This window comes from Podospora pseudopauciseta, assembly GCF_035222475.1.
Source record: "Podospora pseudopauciseta strain CBS 411.78 chromosome 2 map unlocalized CBS411.78m_2, whole genome shotgun sequence".
Lineage (NCBI taxonomy): Eukaryota > Fungi > Ascomycota > Sordariomycetes > Sordariales > Podosporaceae > Podospora > Podospora pseudopauciseta.
The window spans coordinates 4,734,544-4,752,559 of NW_026946663.1; the positions used below are offsets into that span (position 1 = coordinate 4,734,544).

At 52.4% G+C, this 18,016-nt stretch overlaps 7 protein-coding genes across 7 annotated transcripts; 4 read left to right on the forward strand and 3 right to left on the reverse strand.

Annotated features, from left to right (window-relative positions):
* Positions 1 to 4: 4 nt before the first annotated feature.
* SCL1 (Proteasome subunit YC7alpha/Y8 (protease yscE subunit 7)) lies at positions 5 to 1,995 on the reverse strand. The gene is made up of 5 exons (XM_062910372.1): positions 1,433 to 1,995; positions 1,291 to 1,353; positions 1,034 to 1,128; positions 760 to 972; positions 5 to 687 (listed from the first exon to the last, which is right to left on the reverse strand). The coding sequence occupies exons 1-5, from the start codon at positions 1,437 to 1,439 to the stop codon at positions 301 to 303; spliced, it is 765 nt and encodes a 254-aa protein (XP_062769279.1). The 5' UTR covers positions 1,440 to 1,995; the 3' UTR covers positions 5 to 300.
* Positions 1,996 to 2,132: 137 nt separating this feature from the next.
* On the forward strand, positions 2,133 to 3,386 carry QC763_213310 (uncharacterized protein; the record flags this gene model as incomplete). The annotated part of the gene is made up of 1 exon (XM_062910373.1): positions 2,133 to 3,386. One exon carries the CDS (start codon positions 2,133 to 2,135, stop codon positions 3,384 to 3,386), a length of 1,254 nt encoding a protein of 417 aa, XP_062769280.1.
* A 608-nt stretch (positions 3,387 to 3,994) lies between these two features.
* On the reverse strand, positions 3,995 to 5,311 carry QC763_0044530 (uncharacterized protein; the record flags this gene model as incomplete). The annotated part of the gene is made up of 1 exon (XM_062905667.1): positions 3,995 to 5,311. One exon carries the CDS (start codon positions 5,309 to 5,311, stop codon positions 3,995 to 3,997), a length of 1,317 nt encoding a protein of 438 aa, XP_062769281.1.
* On the forward strand, positions 5,124 to 6,151 carry QC763_0044540 (uncharacterized protein; the record flags this gene model as incomplete). Its single annotated transcript, XM_062905668.1, has 3 exons — positions 5,124 to 5,257; positions 5,433 to 5,537; positions 5,601 to 6,151. 3 exons carry the CDS (start codon positions 5,124 to 5,126, stop codon positions 5,623 to 5,625), a joined length of 264 nt encoding a protein of 87 aa, XP_062769282.1. The 3' UTR covers positions 5,626 to 6,151.
* Positions 6,152 to 7,581: 1,430 nt separating this feature from the next.
* Positions 7,582 to 8,466, forward strand: stp1 (Low molecular weight phosphotyrosine protein phosphatase). The gene is made up of 3 exons (XM_062910374.1): positions 7,582 to 7,861; positions 7,936 to 8,027; positions 8,085 to 8,466. The coding sequence occupies exons 1-3, from the start codon at positions 7,723 to 7,725 to the stop codon at positions 8,343 to 8,345; spliced, it is 492 nt and encodes a 163-aa protein (XP_062769283.1). The 5' UTR covers positions 7,582 to 7,722; the 3' UTR covers positions 8,346 to 8,466.
* A 469-nt stretch (positions 8,467 to 8,935) lies between these two features.
* On the forward strand, positions 8,936 to 12,510 carry tmk2 (mitogen activated protein kinase 2). Its single transcript, XM_062910375.1, has 5 exons — positions 8,936 to 10,180; positions 10,257 to 10,389; positions 10,472 to 10,538; positions 10,612 to 10,926; positions 10,989 to 12,510. Exons 1-5 carry the CDS (start codon positions 10,068 to 10,070, stop codon positions 11,600 to 11,602), a joined length of 1,242 nt encoding a protein of 413 aa, XP_062769284.1. The 5' UTR covers positions 8,936 to 10,067; the 3' UTR covers positions 11,603 to 12,510.
* On the reverse strand, positions 12,474 to 14,507 carry QC763_213350 (uncharacterized protein). The gene is made up of 2 exons (XM_062910376.1): positions 13,813 to 14,507; positions 12,474 to 13,747 (listed from the first exon to the last, which is right to left on the reverse strand). The coding sequence occupies exons 1-2, from the start codon at positions 13,910 to 13,912 to the stop codon at positions 13,122 to 13,124; spliced, it is 726 nt and encodes a 241-aa protein (XP_062769285.1). The 5' UTR covers positions 13,913 to 14,507; the 3' UTR covers positions 12,474 to 13,121.
* Between the last annotated feature and the right edge of the window lie 3,509 nt (positions 14,508 to 18,016).

Consider the following 18,016-nt stretch of genomic DNA (forward strand, 5'->3'; position numbering starts at 1 on the left):
CATTGTGACATGGTTGAATCTTGGACCGGTCTATTTTAGACGCTCTTTCCTGCATGCTGCATATGATAGATTCTATGGCACGAGTGAATGAACCGTAGCACAGAACAACGCGCGGGATGTGGATATAGGGGGTCCAAAAACCTCACCATATCATACCTGATTCCTTGTCTACTCCCCCACTCCCTCATTCCCTCAGCCTGACCTTCCAAGAGCCCACAGCGAATCAGCACCTGGCATCCTGCCTGGTCGGCCGCGGCACTACACCCACTTTCCCCGAGGTAGTATTTTCTCTCCATCACCTCAGTCCTTCTCGGCGATAGCCTGTAATCTGTCGTCGATCTCGTCCTCTGTAAGTGTCCTGAACCCAGGGTATGTGCCTTCCTTGCCGTCTGGGCGTGGCCCTCCCACAATACCAATCTCAATCTCGGTCTTCTTGAAGTCCATGCTGAGGACCGTGCTCAGTGTTGTGATTGCAAGCTCAACAACCTCCTTCCAATCACCGTCCGCATAATCCCGGTTCTTAAGCTTCTTCTCGAGATGATTGAGCGCCTCCTGCTGCTTGGGACCCGCAGCTGTGCCCTTGTAACCGATATAGTAACCGGCGGGGTCGCACTTGAATAACTGCGGCCCAAACTCGGAATCGAGGGAGATCAGCGTCACAGCGAGACCATATGGGCGCATGTATGCCTAGCAAGTATGTCAGCTTCGATATTCCAATATTCCCCTGCCAAGGCAAGTCAATATTTCCCGTCGTCATACCCGCTGAGTGTACACTTGACTGATATTGGCAAGTCTCTTGGCTAGAGCATCGCATGGCATCTCATAGCCAAACTTGTATCTGAACTCGGCCGCTTCTGACTGGGCACGCTGGGAGAACGCTCGCGCATCTGCGATGGAGCCGGTCATGACGCAACCAACCGAGGGCGAGATCTGGAAGATGTGTGTGACGGAAGAAGGGTCGATGAGCTTGTCCTGCACCACGCTGTTAGAGCTGACCGGCTAGGCAGCAGAATATCGGTTGCTTCTGACGTACTGGAACCTTCTTCTGGGAAAGGACAACAGCGCAGTCCTTGCCCCTGACGCCAATGGACATGATGTTGGCGGCTGTGATGGCCTTGAAGGCATATTCTGCAGGACATCCCTTTGTCAGTCTCTCTCCTACTCAGACGCAACCAGTCCCCATTTCCAATTCTCTCAAGTCTTCGACAACTTCCTCTCCTTGGTTCCCCCTCGTCTACTGCCCTCCTTCTCCCCTTGCCCCTCCCTCTCGGCTATGGCACTTGTACATACCAACTTGGTACAGTCGTCCTTGGTCGGAGAAAATGGTAATGTGTCGGTCGTAACCAGCGTTGCCTGCGCATCAAGTGTTAGCCAGGACCAAAGTGGAGCTTGAAGGCTCGCCCGACAGCGTCGCAGCTGGTAATCGACGTACCCGCCATCTTGACCGATGTGAGCTGATGAAAGCTTTATTGAAGGATTGTATGAGCGGATGGGAGGAAGACGAATCGGTAGATGCGCAATGTCAAAAGATTGGGCAGTGGTGGTTGTTTTGGTGGTGGTGGTGTTGGTGTTGAGCAGGCGGCAAGGAGCTTCGTTCGTCGTTGCGGTTGGCCTGGCAGGGAAGCTCCAGCTGCCGATCGACGCGTTGCTCTGCTTGCCTGGAGAAGGCTGACGGCCAGCTGTTGCGGGCGGTCTGGCTGCCTTGAAAGTTAGGCATTAATTAGAAAGCAGATCTCGGCTTAAGCGTCATGGCTGGGGCCCAAGCTTCAATGGGAGTGGGGTTGCCCCACATTTTTAACTTCTGCTTTGTTATCGGGCGCAAGACCCCTGTATTGGGCGCTGATAAGCACTGGCGGAACAGAAATTTGCTGCAGGCTGTTTCTCATTCAACTGGCAGCATCGACACAAACACCCAATAGAACTCACGACATCGCCAAACGGCCCCAATATTTCTTGCATTTGGAAACTCTTGGGTCTCGTTGAAAACAGCGCTACTCGGCTCAATTTGCGCTTTTGCCGTTTCTGTGGGAACCCGCGCCCCTGTCCGTCCTACGTCGTCTGTCTCGGTCCAGGGTTTTTTTTTCTTCACCTCGGTCGACACCTGTTTGCCTGCTTCTTCTTTGCTGGCCAACATGTCCGCTCGTGTCCCGGCCTGGAAGCGATTGGGCCTCAAGCTCAAGGGAGCATCCGACGAGAGCCCTGTCTTGAGCTCAACCGGTCCCAATGCCAATTCCGCTTCGCAAGTAAACGGCAGCCCTGTGAGCGCGCTCAAGAGAAAGCAACCACTATATCAGTCGCCGGCCAACAGCTACAACAGCAATTCGTATGCGCAAACTCCCAACAAGAGGTTCCGAGCCGACGAACAAACTCCTGGATCACAAAGAAAATCTGTGTCCTTCACAGCGGACACCAAGAAGACATCCGTCGAACCAGCAAAGAAGGCAAAGAAAAAGAAGGCCAAGAAGCCAGCGCAACCTGTTGTCAAACCCGAGACGAACCTTGAACCATCCCTCGATTACCTTCGCCAGTGGCACACTGCGCGCGACTCGTGGAAGTTCAACAAGAACCACCAGACATTGCTCATTAAGTATCTCTTTGACGGCGACAAGATCCCGTCATCCGATATTCCAATTTTCTACCAATATATCAGCGACCTCAAGGGAGGCGTGCGGACGAGGTTACGAGAGACGGCGGTGGAGATCAAGAAGAAAGATATGGAGCAGGGTGTCAGCGCTTTCCCTGCCGACACCAAGGACAAGGCCACCAAGCAGACAGAGTACGAGGAGGTTATCTCGCGATTTCTTGAGGACCTGCAACAGCATCAAAAGCAACGTCGGTCTACTGGTACCAATGCCAATGGCAAGCGCCCATTAGAGGAGGTACAATATGTCATCAGAACCGTGGACCCTCCGGTCAAGCAGCGAGCACTGAGGCGCATCCGCGCTGAGATCGTGGCCGTAGAATTAGCGTCGGACAGTGAGGAGAGCACCACAACATCGACAGCCGCTGCGTCAACTATCACTTCTTCCTCTTCATCATCGTCAGGACAGGAGAACGCAGTCGCAGACAAGAGAACACGCAGTGACGATGATTCACAACAGCCTGCCAAGAAGCGCAGACTGAGAAAAGTACGCAATATCAGCGATGCTGAGAGCAGCAGCTCGTCCGAGTCGGAAAGTGATAGCTCTGACGACGATGACGATGACGAAGATGAGAACATGGCGGATGCGCCGAATGGTAAGGAGGATGAGGAAACGAGTAGCAGCAGCTCGTCCTCCTCCGAGTCTTCATCAGAGGATGAGTTTGATGATGAAGAGGAAGCAGATGATGGGAGCGATTCTGACAGCAGCGAAAGTAGCGAGAGTAGTGAGAGTGATTCGGACTGAGCGTCTGTCTTGTTTAGAGGTTATTAGCCGGATGGGTCAAATTTTGTTACGATCTGGTCATCATGTACATCATAAATGTGCTTCACAGCAAGGCGGACAGTTACTCAAGCTAATTCAGCACTCGGATATGGTAGATCAATGATAACTGAATTTCTAATGTCACAGGGTGTCTCATGTAACAGTAAAATAGAATACCACAAATAAAAAGAGAGTCGCTCCCACCCAATGATGTTTGCGCTGTACAGTGTTATCCTGTACTTGATGTTCAAGACGATACCACCCGCCACTTCTACCTACTCCTCTTTCTCGGCCATGACAAGAAGATTGAAACAAATGTACGATGGTCCCGCAACGCCTTGCTACAAAAATCGAAAATCATAAAAGCAGAGAGCCTACCTAATGCTGCGCATAAATACCAGAATACCTCCCAATCCGCTCTAGCTCTGTCCTTGGGTCACGCCAACCCCTGATCACCAACCGACGTGCTCACATGATCCATAAATGCAGCCGCTCCCCTCTCTTGTATCCAAAGGAAGATAAACTCATAAACATCGTTGCCTTGACCAGCTCACATTGACTGGAAGCCAGAACAGAAAAAGAAAAAAAAATCATGCCTCCTCCATCAGACTCCCCACCTCAAGAAGTCCAACACACTCTCCCCGATCCATAACAGCGACAATCGCATTATCCTCATACTGCCCATCCCCAAGCGCAACCCTCATCCCCAGCACCCACTCGGCCGCCTTTTCCACGCTCGAGTCGGCAGCAACAGGCACAAACTCCTTTTTGCTCGTCACCAGCCACCCTTTCAGCTCCCCCAACCCGGTCACCAGATCCGCCGAGTCCAGCTTCCTGATCCGCCTGGGGGAGATAACATCCCCGGTTTGCAACCTCACCCACCCCGAAGGCGAGGCATAGCCCGCCCTGAGCACATCCGCACCCGTAGCCGTCTTTTCTGGGGGTATATCCAGGAGCGGAATCATCTCCATTCGCACCGCCAATTCCCTCGCGCTCTTTTCACTTGAGCTTGGCTTCCTCAGTGCAGCCCCGATCGCGCCGCCGGGGTGATTTTTGGCAAACACGCTCGCCACGCTGGGGTGTAGCTCCCTGCTGGCGACGATTGCGAGCGCATCCCCTACTGTCAGCGCCACCGTCGTGGAGGTTGTTGGTGCCGACACGCCAAAGGACTTTGTCTCTGGCTCATGGATCGGTGCGGGAAGAAGGATGGTGTCGGGGCGGTGCTTGATCAGCTCGCATGTTTCCGGGCGGGTGTGAGACGTCAAGAGGATGAGAGGAAGTGACCTGTCGAGGTGGGGGAGAAGCGTCAGGAGCTCGGGGGTTTTGCCGGAGAAGGTGATCAGCAAGAAGGTGTCGCGGGGGCCGATCTGGCCCAGATCGCCGTGGAGGGCCTCGGTGGGGTGGAGAAAAACGGCTTGGATGGCGAGCGAGTTGAAGGTTGCGACGAGCTTCTTGGCGATGTGCCCTGACTTGCCGACGCCTATTACTACTATCTTGCCGTCTGTCGCTCCTCGGCTGTGGGAGTTGTGTTGGTGGTGGGGGTATTTGGGGTGGTTGCGGCGGGTGATGGCCTCAACAGCGCGGTTGAAGCCTTCGCGGGCGAAACGGTCGGTGGAGTAGAGCGCCGTCAGGTTCTGCAGGGCAGTGGTCTCGGTGGAGAGGACGTGGACGGCGTTGGAGAGACGCTCTTCGACGGCAAGCTTCTCGTCGGCGACGGCAATGGCCGGCTGGGAGAGGGAGAGGGCCTCGATCGGCATGCCATTGCAAAAGTCATCGTCCTCGGCGGGTGTGATGGGGGACGGAGGGGACAGTGGGGGGATGGTTGAGAAGGTCGGAGGCATCTGGCGGAGGAGGTAGACCTCACTGTTGTGGACGGGAGTGCGCCCGTGCTGGCGCTGTTCAACCATTTTGCCGCAGTGTTTCTTCCGTCCTACAACGAGCGCACTTGCAAAACTCCCTCTCCTGCTAGACAATTCCTCCCTTCTTTTGCCTCTGTTTTTTTGTTCCCACTGTTTCGATTCCTTCTAGAACTGTTTTTCTTTCGAATCGGCGCGAGTCGCTCGTGGGCCACGGCTCACCGAATGCCTGGGGTGGAGAATTGGACTCGGGTTTCCACGGGTCTGGGAAGTACCGGTAAGGGCACCCCTTCGAAAGAATCAAGTTTGCCACTGGCACAACTTTGACCAAAAGATAAAGCTTGAGTGTACCGAAGGAGCGGTAGAGATAAACTTCTTGTTCTGAAAGGAGGTGAGAGAGTCGGTCAATCTATCGACCGAATTGCTGACGATGTCCGTCTGATCCGTTCTATCCGCGGTATTATAATCGCCCCGAACTCTTGATCTGTATGTGAATGGTGGGGATTTGGTGGAGGGGTACTTTGATGTTGGTCCCTTGAATACGACGTCCGTTCTTGCAGGTGTGTAAGAAGAGACAGGTGTGTAAGAAGAGACAGGTGCTGTGTAGACCAAGAACGGAAGAGAAAAGGTCAAGGTGGGAGAAAAGAAAAATTCTTAGAGGGAGGAGGGCATGGTTATGACGGGGCAACGCAAAGCCTCAGTAGGTATTTGTGATCCTATCATTCCCGGGGCCCTATTTTCCCTCCAAAAATGGAGCCGTTTGATGTCAAGGGACAACCTAACGAGTTCGTTCTTGGGTTGGACCCCGAGGGGAGGCAAAGTGTAGCGATCTTCAGGGTTTGGTATCCCTCCAAGATCGGGAACTTACCCTGATGGGCAAACGAACCAGGGAAATCAGATCAAAAATGCCCCAGCAGCGCTAGCCGCAGTTCTCTCTGCCTTTGTGCGGCAGGTGTGTGTGGTAGCGGCCCATTATCAGATGCATTGAGATGGATTCAGGTGGGTGGATTGGGGGGGGAGGGGATGGATGCTTGGATACCCACTGCCACGGTTGAGATAAATTGCTTCGAGGCTTTTGCTGCTGATGAATCAACGGACGTGGTGGGATGGCGGGGCTCTCCAACCTAAGTTGATTTGGCCCGCGTCTGCACGCGTCTTTAGCATATGCTTTCTATGGGCGGCGTGCATGGGGGTCCTCTTTGGCAAGTGGTTGCGCGAGCTTGCGTGATTTGCCCAAGCCATCCTATTCATTCTTTTTATTCTCTTGTTCTCTATAACTGACCTCGTTATGTGTGCCGCCCATCCGTATTTCACCGCCAGACTTCCTGGCCTTCTCTTTTGGGCATTTATTCTGTAACCTGGTGGACGCTGCCGAGGCGTCTTATCTATAAGATCAGGGCTGGATAAGGCAAGGGGATTTTGCCGAGCGGTCGGCGCGGGGAATAGCCCCGAATGATGTCGGTGGCAGCCTGTTCCGTTTTTTGAACCCTTTTCTCTCCGGGCTCCGATCGCTCGGTCCCTTTCTCCCTAACGCCGAGATCTGTTCCGGTTGACTGGATCGGTTGGAATTTGCTCTGATCTGAGGCACTGGGGATCTTACCATCAATCACGTTGATGGCCCTGACGCAACTATCTGCTGCCTGTCCTCCATCGATGTGCTCTACTAGGTACGGTGACGCTCAAGATCTTGGTTTTGGAAGTTTGCACTTTACAAGCCAGACGAGTAAAAGAAACCTGGACCGTTGAACTTTGGCGTTGCAACGGCTGCCCTGCCCAGACCAGCCCCAGACTGCCGGCCCGGCTCCGATGGTTAGTGGTGTCAATTGCAGAATGGAAATAAAAAGTGACAATCCACTCTATGCTGTAGTCCACAAGACAGCTTAGCGGCTCTTGCGTCATATTGCGAATGCGGAAGAAGGAGGGGATACAATGGATGATCTGGTTTTCGAATTGCCTCTTTGTTCCAGCAAAACGTATGCTGCTCTTGGTGCAACTAGGCAGTTTGATCTATACCTATTACCATATAAGGTATGCAAGTATTGTCCAGAGACATTCTTATTGGACGACCAGCATACTGTCCATAGCATGGTGTTATTGAAGCAAAAGATTCTCAGCATCTTCTATCCGTATGAACATACACTCAAGCAATCCTTTTGATACTCTTCTTCATGGCTTAGCGATGCCAAGTCCACAATGAAGCAACAGTTGCGTCCCGTCATGCCCCTGCACCATGAACCCTAACCCATGACATTGCTATCCCTTATCGCAGCTTATCAGTTTGCCGCTGACCGTGTCGTTGTCGCGGGGTAGTATTTTTGGAACCTCCTTGATAGACCTCAACAATATCGTTCCACCAATATCTTTCCTTCCACCTGAGCATTTCCATATAGGTCTCTAACCTAGCCACTCATTTGGTAGTTTCGTGTATCTCTCCATCGGTTATCGTCATCGCTATTGCAAACATGGCTGAGAAGATTTCGGTCCTTTTCGTTTGCCTGGGCAACATCTGTAGATCGACCATGGCTGAAGGCGTCTTCCAAGCCATGGCAAAGAAGGAGCCGTACAAGGATCTGGTTGCCGATATTGATTCTTGCGGAACGGGTATGTCTCTCTCGATGATGCCGCCCTCTGTGTCGTCTCCAGCAACCCTAACCACACTATCTTTCTTTGACCAGGTGGGTACCACATTGGTGAAGGACCAGATGACCGCACCATGTCCACCCTCGAATCTCATGGTATCACTGACTATGTGCATGCGGCACGCAAGGTAAGGCTCGGTCTATCGATCGGCGGGCTCGGGCATCGTTTCTAATCGCTCTTGAAGGTGAATGCGTCTGATTTCGACAAGTTTGATTACATCTTCGCCATGGACCGTGCCAACCTCTCCGACCTCCAACGTATCCAGCAACGCAAACCGAACAGCAAGGCCAAAGTGATGCTTTTCGGAGAATACTCGGGAACCGGCAAGGCCGAGGTGATCAGTGACCCCTACTATGGTGGGCGGCAGGGTTTCGAGAAGGCGTATGAACAGGCGACCCGTTTCTCGACCAATTTCCTCAAGGAAGTCTTCCCTGACGTTAACTAAGCCCTAGCTTTGATCGGTTCTTTGCTGTCGAGCCAAGTGTCGTGGTGTCGTGGTTTCGCCCATTGATAGACAAATGATACCATTCTTGGATTGATTGCTTATTGACGTTGTGTCCTCCTCGTCTCAACCTCATGCGCTACCACGCTGCAACTTCCATCTCTGTTCCTGCATTCACTTCACGCACCGGTGTGCTCGTCATGTTGGTCCTGGAAAATCGATACTTCGGATGGGGGGGCTGAAGGTTCTGCTAGTCTTGCCCTTCCAGTGATTTGCAGAGCAGGGCAACAGATCTACTTATACATATTCTGATCCATTCTCGCATGCTTCGAGATTCAAAAGGATGTCTTGCTGATCGCCACATTATCTCGTAATATGACCAGACAAAGCTTGAAGCGAGGTCTTCGGGAATCGCCTTCAACTCTTGGGCACTGCATCAATCCGGAACGGTGCCATCTGGCACCCTACACCATGCCATTTTGAGAGGTGCGTCAGCCCTACGACCAATTTCAGTGGCCCACGACCGGCAGGCCGCCCGGCAGAGTGGTTCTGGATGAGACTGACCCCTGAGAAACGTTGGAAGGATTCAAATAGGAAGCATACTACCTCGGTAGTTGTCCACTGTGAAGAGATCAAGCTCAGCAGCAGCAGCGTCGTTGACGCAGCTTGGTCGGGTTGAAAGAGGCGGTGATCTTCCCAACAGATAGTACGCCGTACCCCTCTCGGCCGGACGAGTCTGAGCACTACTATTCGGCGAGGACCGACAATACGAGCAAACCAACAAGGCTTGGAGCTGTCGGTTTGGACCAGTTGCGTAGAACCCTAGACACCACCGTCATTTCATAATGTCGACGAACACGAAGCAGGCAACCTTGAGCGCTTCAGGCGGCTTTTGAAACCCCATTTCTTCTTCTCCCTCTACCCACTTCGATCTGACAAACAGACCTATTTTGGATGAGAACTTCTTCTGCTTGGATTCATGCGAGAGGCGAGGTTTCTCGCGCGCGCGTACTGAAGCACACTGCAAGTCAGCTTGATTAGCGCCTGGACTTCCTGACAGGGGCTGCTCAAAGTATGTATCTCTCCACAGCCCTTTGGCTGGAGAGTGACATGCCTAGTGTGTCAGTGTCTGGAAAGCAGCGGCCGCCGACGGGTGATTGTGGGGATTCGAAGCCCCAGAACCCCGCTGGCCCTCATTTTTGTGCTCTTCACCAAGCATCCCTTGTCATTTGTCACGCCAACCGGCAGCCGAGCTTGCAAGCCAGGGTCGCATCTCAGCCCCTCCATCTTGTTCGCTGCGGCGTTGCCTTGCATTTCTCCTTTCTCCATCAAAGGACGGTTGCGGACGCCTTAAATACCAGACTCACATCGGGTTTCGAAGCCAGACGTTTCTGGGCTGCCTCCTCCTTCTACCCTTCTACCCCCTCCTCCACTCTTGGTCCCTTGGATCCCTCTGCCCCGCTACCTACCTGACCTCCCCGGTTCGGCCCCTTTCCGTCGCAAACTGTCGTTCCTCAGCTCGAAACTTGCTCTCCCACTGTTTCCTTCCCATCCCGTCCCACACTCGGCCTCCCCTCTTCTGTGTGTTGCCTGACTGGCTTTGTCCGTGCCTATCGATAGCTGCTTACCTGCCCCTCCTTTTTTTTGGGTCCCTCCTCGCATCGTTGAGCTCCATCGCCTTTCCCGCCAGCATCTCCCCAGACCGTTCAGGCATAAATATCCATCATGGGCGATCTCCAGGGCCGTAAGGTGTTCAAGGTGTTCAACCAAGACTTCATCGTCGATGAAAGATACACCGTGACCAAGGAGCTTGGTCAGGGCGCATACGGCATTGTCTGGTATGGCCATCCATATTGCCCCTCATTTTCTACGCCCAACAGCCAAACTGACCATTGCTGTCCTCTCCCATTCTAGTGCCGCGGTGAACAACCAGACCAACGAGGGTGTTGCCATCAAAAAGGTCACCAATGTGTTCAGCAAGAAGATTTTGGCCAAGCGCGCCCTGCGCGAGATCAAGCTCCTGCAGCACTTCAGGGGTCACCGAAATGTAAGCCCAGCATACGCACAAGTCCACACACACTCCACGCAGAATGCTAGAAGACTGATACATCCTCCTTTTGATGACACAGATCACCTGCTTGTATGATATGGATATTCCCAGACCAGACAGCTTCAACGAGACATATCTTTATGAGGGTATGTGGCCACCACACTATTGTCTGTCCCCTTTGTCTCGAGACGATGCGCTGACACAGTTTATGACCCGCAGAGTTGATGGAGTGCGATCTTGCTGCCATCATTCGTTCCGGCCAGCCTCTTACCGACGCCCATTTCCAGTCTTTCATTTACCAAATCCTCTGCGGTCTGAAATACATTCACTCAGCCAACGTTCTCCATCGCGATCTCAAGCCAGGAAACTTGCTTGTCAACGCCGACTGCGAACTGAAGATTTGCGATTTCGGTCTGGCGCGTGGCTTCTCGGTTGATCCCGAGGAAAATGCCGGGTACATGACTGAGTATGTCGCGACGAGATGGTACCGCGCGCCCGAAATCATGTTGAGCTTCCAGAATTACACCAAAGCTAGTAGGTTTGCCCCCTTGTCCTATGTCTGTACAACGGTGAGCTGACGTCACGGCTTCTCATAGTTGACGTATGGTCTGTCGGTTGCATTCTCGCTGAGCTCCTTGGCGGTCGCCCCTTTTTCAAGGGTCGCGATTACGTCGACCAGCTGAACCAAATTCTCCACATTCTTGGTACCCCTAATGAGGAAACCTTGTCTCGCATCGGTTCCCCTAGGGCCCAGGAATACGTGCGGAATCTTCCTTTCATGGCCAAGAAGTCATTCCCTTCGCTCTTCCCTAATGCCAACCCGGACGCTCTCGACCTCTTGGACCGTATGCTTGCTTTCGACCCCTCTCGCCGCATCAGTGTCGAGGAGGCCCTCGAACACCCCTATCTTGCCATCTGGCACGACGCTAGTGACGAGCCCGACTGCCCAACCACTTTCAACTTTGACTTCGAGGTCATCGATGATGTCAATGAAATGCGCAAGATGATCCTCAGCGAGGTTGTCAACTTCAGAGCCCAAGTCCGCACTGTCCCTGGCCAGGCGGGCTCTGCCGGTAACATCCAACAGGCGCCATCAAACGTCCCCATTCCTGCAGGTGGACCCGGCCAGCAGTGGACGGCCGAGGACCCAAGACCGATGGAGTACGGTAACCAAATGCAGGGTCTCGAGGCTGAGCTCGGAGGCAGATAGGAGGCTGTCTCTGATGTTTTAAGCACCGAGGGCGAGGATTGGGTGGTTATACCACCCTTTGATCTTGCCAATGATTGTGACCCGTGGGTGGTACTGCATCCGACTGATATGGTAACGGACATACATGAAAGGACACTGGAGTCGAAAGACATGCCGAACTTTCATTATGATGGAACGAGGATACAGGCCCCTGCTAAGCACAAGGCAGAGCTCCCTGTCCCTGACCACTTGGTGCGAGAGAGGGCGTGGGAAAAGGAGAAGTGGAGGGCCTATAAGCAGCATCGCAAGGCTGTTGAAACTCTCATGATCAAATGTGGGTGCAGAAAAGCGCAAGGGTGTCATCATTTGGAAGCAGCAGTCAGATCTTATACTCGGTATGAGAAGGTGAGCTACCGTGGTGGCTCTACTCGATAACTCTGTCCAAGGAAGCGGACATGTTTATCTCGACAAGCTAAGCGATTCATGTGATAGCGCGGATTCTTTGTTTTAGTTATCTTTTTGTTTTGATCGCCGTATGTTGGATGGAAGACGGAAGAGGGGGGGGAGGGTTCTTGAATACCTACAGAACAAGACAAAACCAGCGAGCGAGCTGGAGTTATAGTTTCTCATTTTAAAATGAAGAGGGTTTAATAAAGCACTAACGAGGGTTGACTGATGAGAATGTGTGCCCTGCCTCGAGACAAAAGTCTTGTGTGGCCATTGGGAACCTGAACAATGTTGTTGGGATGAAGCAGTCGTCGTCGTCTAACATCTGGACCGTCTACAAGCAAACCAAACCAGATTTGTGCGAGGTAGCACATTGTCACAACTCCCATCCATTTCAGTAACACGTCAACACGCAAACATCAAATCACAGAAGCACCAAGTCATAGTAGTAAAATCCCCAAAGAGCCTGAATTAAATATTTGACCTTGCCTTTTTGCCTTGAACAGCAAGGTCTTTTCCATCTCTATATATAGTACCCTAACCATCCTCCCCTTCAGTCATCGCCTGTCCGCCCACCGAATACTTCATTAAAGAAAAAAGAGGAACCAAAACCATCCATTTTGCAAAGGGTATACCCATGAGAAAGAAAAAAACAACCGCCCGGAAATATTGTTGAAAAATGTGCAATATGCAAAGTATTAAATGAGTGAATGAGAACTTGCAAAGTGTGGTGGTGGTGTTGGTGGTAGTGGTGTATGTGAGATGCTATGAGGTATATGTATCGTCATGGCGTTGATAGTTTGTGTTTGTGATGTTGTTTTGTGAGTGTGTATGTATGGTGGTGTGGTAGGACTGGTTAGATAGGTATTTTTGGGAGAGCGGCGCGGGTTGAGGTATGGTCGTTGGGGAGAGAACCAACCAACACACCCAAACCGGGAGAAAACACGGCAAAGGATGGAAGCTCACTCGGCTTCCATCCATCCCGTCTAACCCACGCTCCTTCTCCCCCCGCCACCAAGATCCAAATTTGGGCGGTTCAGATCCTTCCAAGATTTCCAATTTCATTTGACACACGGAATTATCGAGAAACAGCTTAGAAGAACCAGTAAAAGGTGGTGTAAGGAACGCTGTGCACACCGACACCAGCAACATCGCACTTTTGCCCCACGCCACCGGCTGTGATGACACGGTAAACCTGGGTGATCCCACTCGAGAGGCCCTTCCCGCTATCTCCAAGCTGGAGCCAGGCCACGGCTCCAGTCTTGAGAGGGCCCTTGTCAGCGTTGGCAGGGGCATCCACATTATCCAACTTTGTCACACTGGCCTTGAGCCCGACCCGGTTGAGGTCGAACATCGGGGTGCTGCTGATGTCGAAGTAGTGATGGCCAAGATACTCAGCGATGGGAAAACCGAGCAGCTTCAGGTCCTCCTCCTTGGGGAATGGCGCTGTGGCATGAGCACCATACTTGGTTCCCGCGAGCTTGTTGAGAGTCAGAGGCTTGAGAAGAAGCGCAGAGGGGATCCTATCCCAGAGTGCTTTGGCAATGCCGGTCTTTGGCGTTCCTGGGGCGTACTTTGTCACGTCGTAGAGAATAGCAACGGCACCATCGGCCTTAGGGGCAGAGGTGGTGTCAACGCATGTGTAATTTTGGATACCATGGCCGACGGCAATCTTCTTGAGGGTGAAGCTCGGTGGTGGTGAGGGGAGTTCTCGGGCACCTGTTTCTAGTTAGCCTCCCGGATCCCGTTCTCTGTCATTTCGATCCAGGTTCTGTGGTACTTACCTCCAGTCTTAGGAAGAGTTGGCACAAATGTCGGTTGGCATGGGGCACCATATACTACTGTGGCCATCGCGGCAAGAAGTATCGACTTGACTGACACCATTTTGTCTGTGGATATGAAACTAGGGCTTTGATGCTTCCGGAGCAGAATATATCGTTGAAATGAATCGAGTCCAGTAAGATAGAAAAGTATTAGACAATTGAACCGGACCGGGAAAAGAAACAGAAAAGGAGATGGGACAGAGATGATGATTGTGGTGTTGTCGAAGAGGCGGGATACGAAGCTCTTTTATCTTTTCCTCTGGCTGGGTGTTCGAATATCGGAAACTCCTCCACAAAGCTGTTCGGTGCTGAGTCGAAGGGGGACTTTGGATGCTGTGCTGACCCGGAAGGCACGGTCGAGGCAGGGAAGGTGAGGTTGGTAGAGAGCCAGGGTAGCAGTCAAGCAGGAGGAAGGCGTGGGATAAAGAGAAAAAGAGGTCAGAGAGTTTTTGCAGGGCTGGTTTGTTTTTTGTACCTACCTCACCTCATGGGGGAACTCCTGCCTCCTCCCCTCCATCCCCCATCCATCCATCGCTTGTACGGCAAGTCCCATGTAGGAAAGTCACCCACCTGCCTAGGACAAGAGAGAAACAGAAGGGAAAGAGCGTGCAGTGTAGGACAGGGATGCGGGAAAGTACAGGCGGCACGGAGGTACGTACCGGGCGCCATCTTTGGTACCTCAGTCGGCTGGGAAGGTAGGAACGAGTGCCCCGTTGGCAAGGGTGTGGAAGCTTGTGCGGCGGCAGGCGGCGTCCCACCGTTTATTAAGGTACCAACCTCGACAGGGGTCAGTCGCGCACGAAATGGTGTCGTCCTCTTTGAGATCAATACTGCAACCTACGGAGAAAGGCCTACTACATAGGTAAGGTAACTCGCGGCTTGGATGTTTGTCCATTCGGCCTGCCATTATTGCCGCTTTGACTTCCTAAGCTTCCCCAGACTCTTCAACCGCCCGAGTACCTTGTATTGATTAACAGACTCTGATAAAGAAGGCGGGGCAATTTCCATCTCCCGCCAGACTGTTATGGTACAGGCGCTTGGCCTTGACAACGGGCCTCATTCAGCAGAAGCTGGTTTGGACGCCCGTTGCAGGTGAAATGAGTGGTCTGGGGACATGCCAGGCGGCAGCAAGCCTCTAAAATGTCAACGGAGGTTCAAGCAAAAACCTGATGACAGCTGCGCCATTGATACCACCCGGGAGAATCATTCTCTCCCGACCGGAAGGCTTGATGATCATGGCCAATCCATATCTTTTTCGTGGACGTGGCTACCGAAACATACATAAGTCCATGATGCCTGACGAGCGAAGAAGTGGGAGTGAGAGTGTGACTGCGGGATTGCACAAGCGACCCGACCATCGAAAGCTGCGCGGCTAACTCGTTGGCTTGGCTCTTGGCAACGACGTGGTTTAACCTTGTATGGCATGGTCGAATCGTCTTCCCGCTGTAACCCTGCCACCTGCCTGGATCGATCATCATCCAACACGACATCCAACAACCAAAGAAAGGCTCACCCTAACCCTGAGCTTATGGGTAGCCAGAGAAAGCTCTCTTGATATTCATGAATGAGGTGTGCCTTGGGGAGGCAGGAGGAGTTGGTCACTTGCGTTGGGGAGACAGAACTGATCTGTGTACTGGGGATGTGGTCCTTGCTGCTGATCCGTGCTGCTGACAGGGGGAGTTAGCTTTGAGCTTGTTCAGATAATCACCAAAGAAACCATCTCATGTCACCCCTCACTTCCAGATTTCTGTTTTCGCCTTCGTGCTGCATCAGAGCCCAAGACACTCGCCGGTTTCTGAAACATTTTGACCAGCACACTGGGGAGGCATATTCTGTGTCACTGTCTCAAAGATATGATCTTCCCCTTCGGCAACGCACCCCGCAGACTTGCACCTGCACGATGGCACGGCCCCACGCCCCGCTTGCGGAACAACAGCCTCGACCAGGTTTGCATCTTCTGAATTCCACGAGTATTCTTCCGCCGATCCGATCTGTGACTGGTCTTCGTCGTGGTTTTCTTGGGCTTCGGGTTCTGCTCTTGAGATCTCATTCAGAAAACCAAGAAACTAATCCCAATTTTAGGACGGAAGCCGGAACGGACATGCTCAAATCTGATCTCACGCACCGAAATGCATCTCAGAGGATGTCGTCTGACGCACCCTCTCATGGCTGACCACTGAATAACTAATCGTATACACACACACGGCTTTGGGGCTCACCAACAGCCTGCAAGTAGCTAGACCATCGGCAGAGCTCAACAATCTGGTTGTCAAAATCCCCCAGAGCCGTGGGGTGGTTGCGGCGTGAGTTTCTTCGTGAGGGGCGGCGCAGGGCGACCACCTTGAGAAGCAAGCAACCCCTTTCTCCGATCAACTGGGACCCTGCGTCTGCAGCTAGGGGAACTGCAACAGTGGCACAGGATGTCCATACGGACACCACAAAACCGCACAAGGCTCGACAGCTTTATCATCAGCCGCAAATATATGATTGTCAATTCTAAATTCAAGAGTACTATCGCACGCAGCAGAGACTCTCGGCACCGTGGAAAAGAGTCCATGGCCAGAAGCAATGCTATCGATACAAAGTTCTGTCTTTGTGCCTCTCTCCAACTCACCGGGGGTTGTATCTCTCGCGTTTTGAAGCCACAACTCTCAAAGTCAATTCTCGCCATATCCAACCTCGGATCCTCAACACCCTCTTCTTACATAGACGCTGTCGGTAATGTTTTGCATGTCTGCAGAGATGTTTCCTTCTGCACGTGAGCGATTTTGTTTCGTCTCAAGTCTAAGTAAAGTTTCTTGTTTCAATCTCCTGATTGTTTACGCACTGACATCAAGGGGTAAAGTCGCCGACGAATCACTCTTGATACCCCCCCCGCTGCGTCTAGAACTTCGAGCTGGGGCGCAGTTCAACATCCAGAAGACATCATTGTTGGTTCGCCTGCAAACACGAGTTCTCTGAAACAGCTCTCTGCGATGTGCCTACCACCTGCTCCTTAGCTCAACATGCTTCTTCATCCATCGCAGGAAAGCCCGAGTAATTTCCAACCCTTCACCGAGAGGCCGCACTGACATTGATGAATAACCAGTTCTCGGTTACAAGTGCACTGACCTCTCGTCTCAATTCTTCAGAGAGGAAGAGAATACAGTACTGTGCCGCAACCCCACGGTGCGGCTTTCCAGAACAGGCTTCTCACTCGCCTCTTGGATGTCTGCATGTGGCCATGGCCGTCCTCTCGGACTTCGACCAGCAATTCTCCTATTCGCTAGCTGGTTGCGAGGATCCAGCACATACAGGCACCGCTCAGATGCTCGCCGTCACTCTCCTTGTAGGCTTCCTACAAAAGTGGTGCAACCAGATGCCAGCCGACTGACTAATCGCCACACCACCACAACACACGCAGATGAACTTGCTTATATCGCTTCCAATCGAAAAACATTTACAAATACTACCGCAGTGCAGATGCGAATGCGATCAGTCAATATTCCAAGCATTGCAGGATTACACAACTTTCGCTAGTGGCGCAAGTCTGACCAATGGCGGAGATATTGGCTGCATTGCGGGCGCTTAGAAGCGCGTAGTAGTCGTCCGATTTCTGTTGGCACCAACCCCTCGCCAAAACGGGGAGCTTTGCCACAGAACCGCGATATCGAATTCTTGATGAGGAAAACTGGGCATCTCTGCTTCTTCTGCCCTCCCATCGTAGGCGTCCAAGTTGCTCCAGGTATCGCTTCCTGCATGTGACAATGTTTCTTTGCAGCTACGGATCCTTCGCATCCGGCGGTGAGGGTGACCAGTTTCTTTTTTCTTGGTGACACTTTACACCTCACTGCTTCGCAAGTTGCTAACGTCGAGGAATCGATAGCCAGCATGTATTACAGCGGCAGAGGAGACTCTTAATTGGTCTGTTGGCGCGGTGCCTCGTCTATCGTGTTTCTGAGGAGAGGATTAGCCGACCCTCGCGCCGGCCCGCCATTTTCCTTTCTTTATCTCCCTGTCGATATTGAAGGTTCTATGCAGATATGCTGTGAGGAGCTCTCCCCATTGGGGCCTGTATCCTGTGTTACTCACCATGAGCCCGGTGTTGATGCTCACATGACATTGAGTTCCTGCATCCTGGATGGCACTGGGTGAACTTTTGGTTTGGTGGGTGTTGGGCCCGATG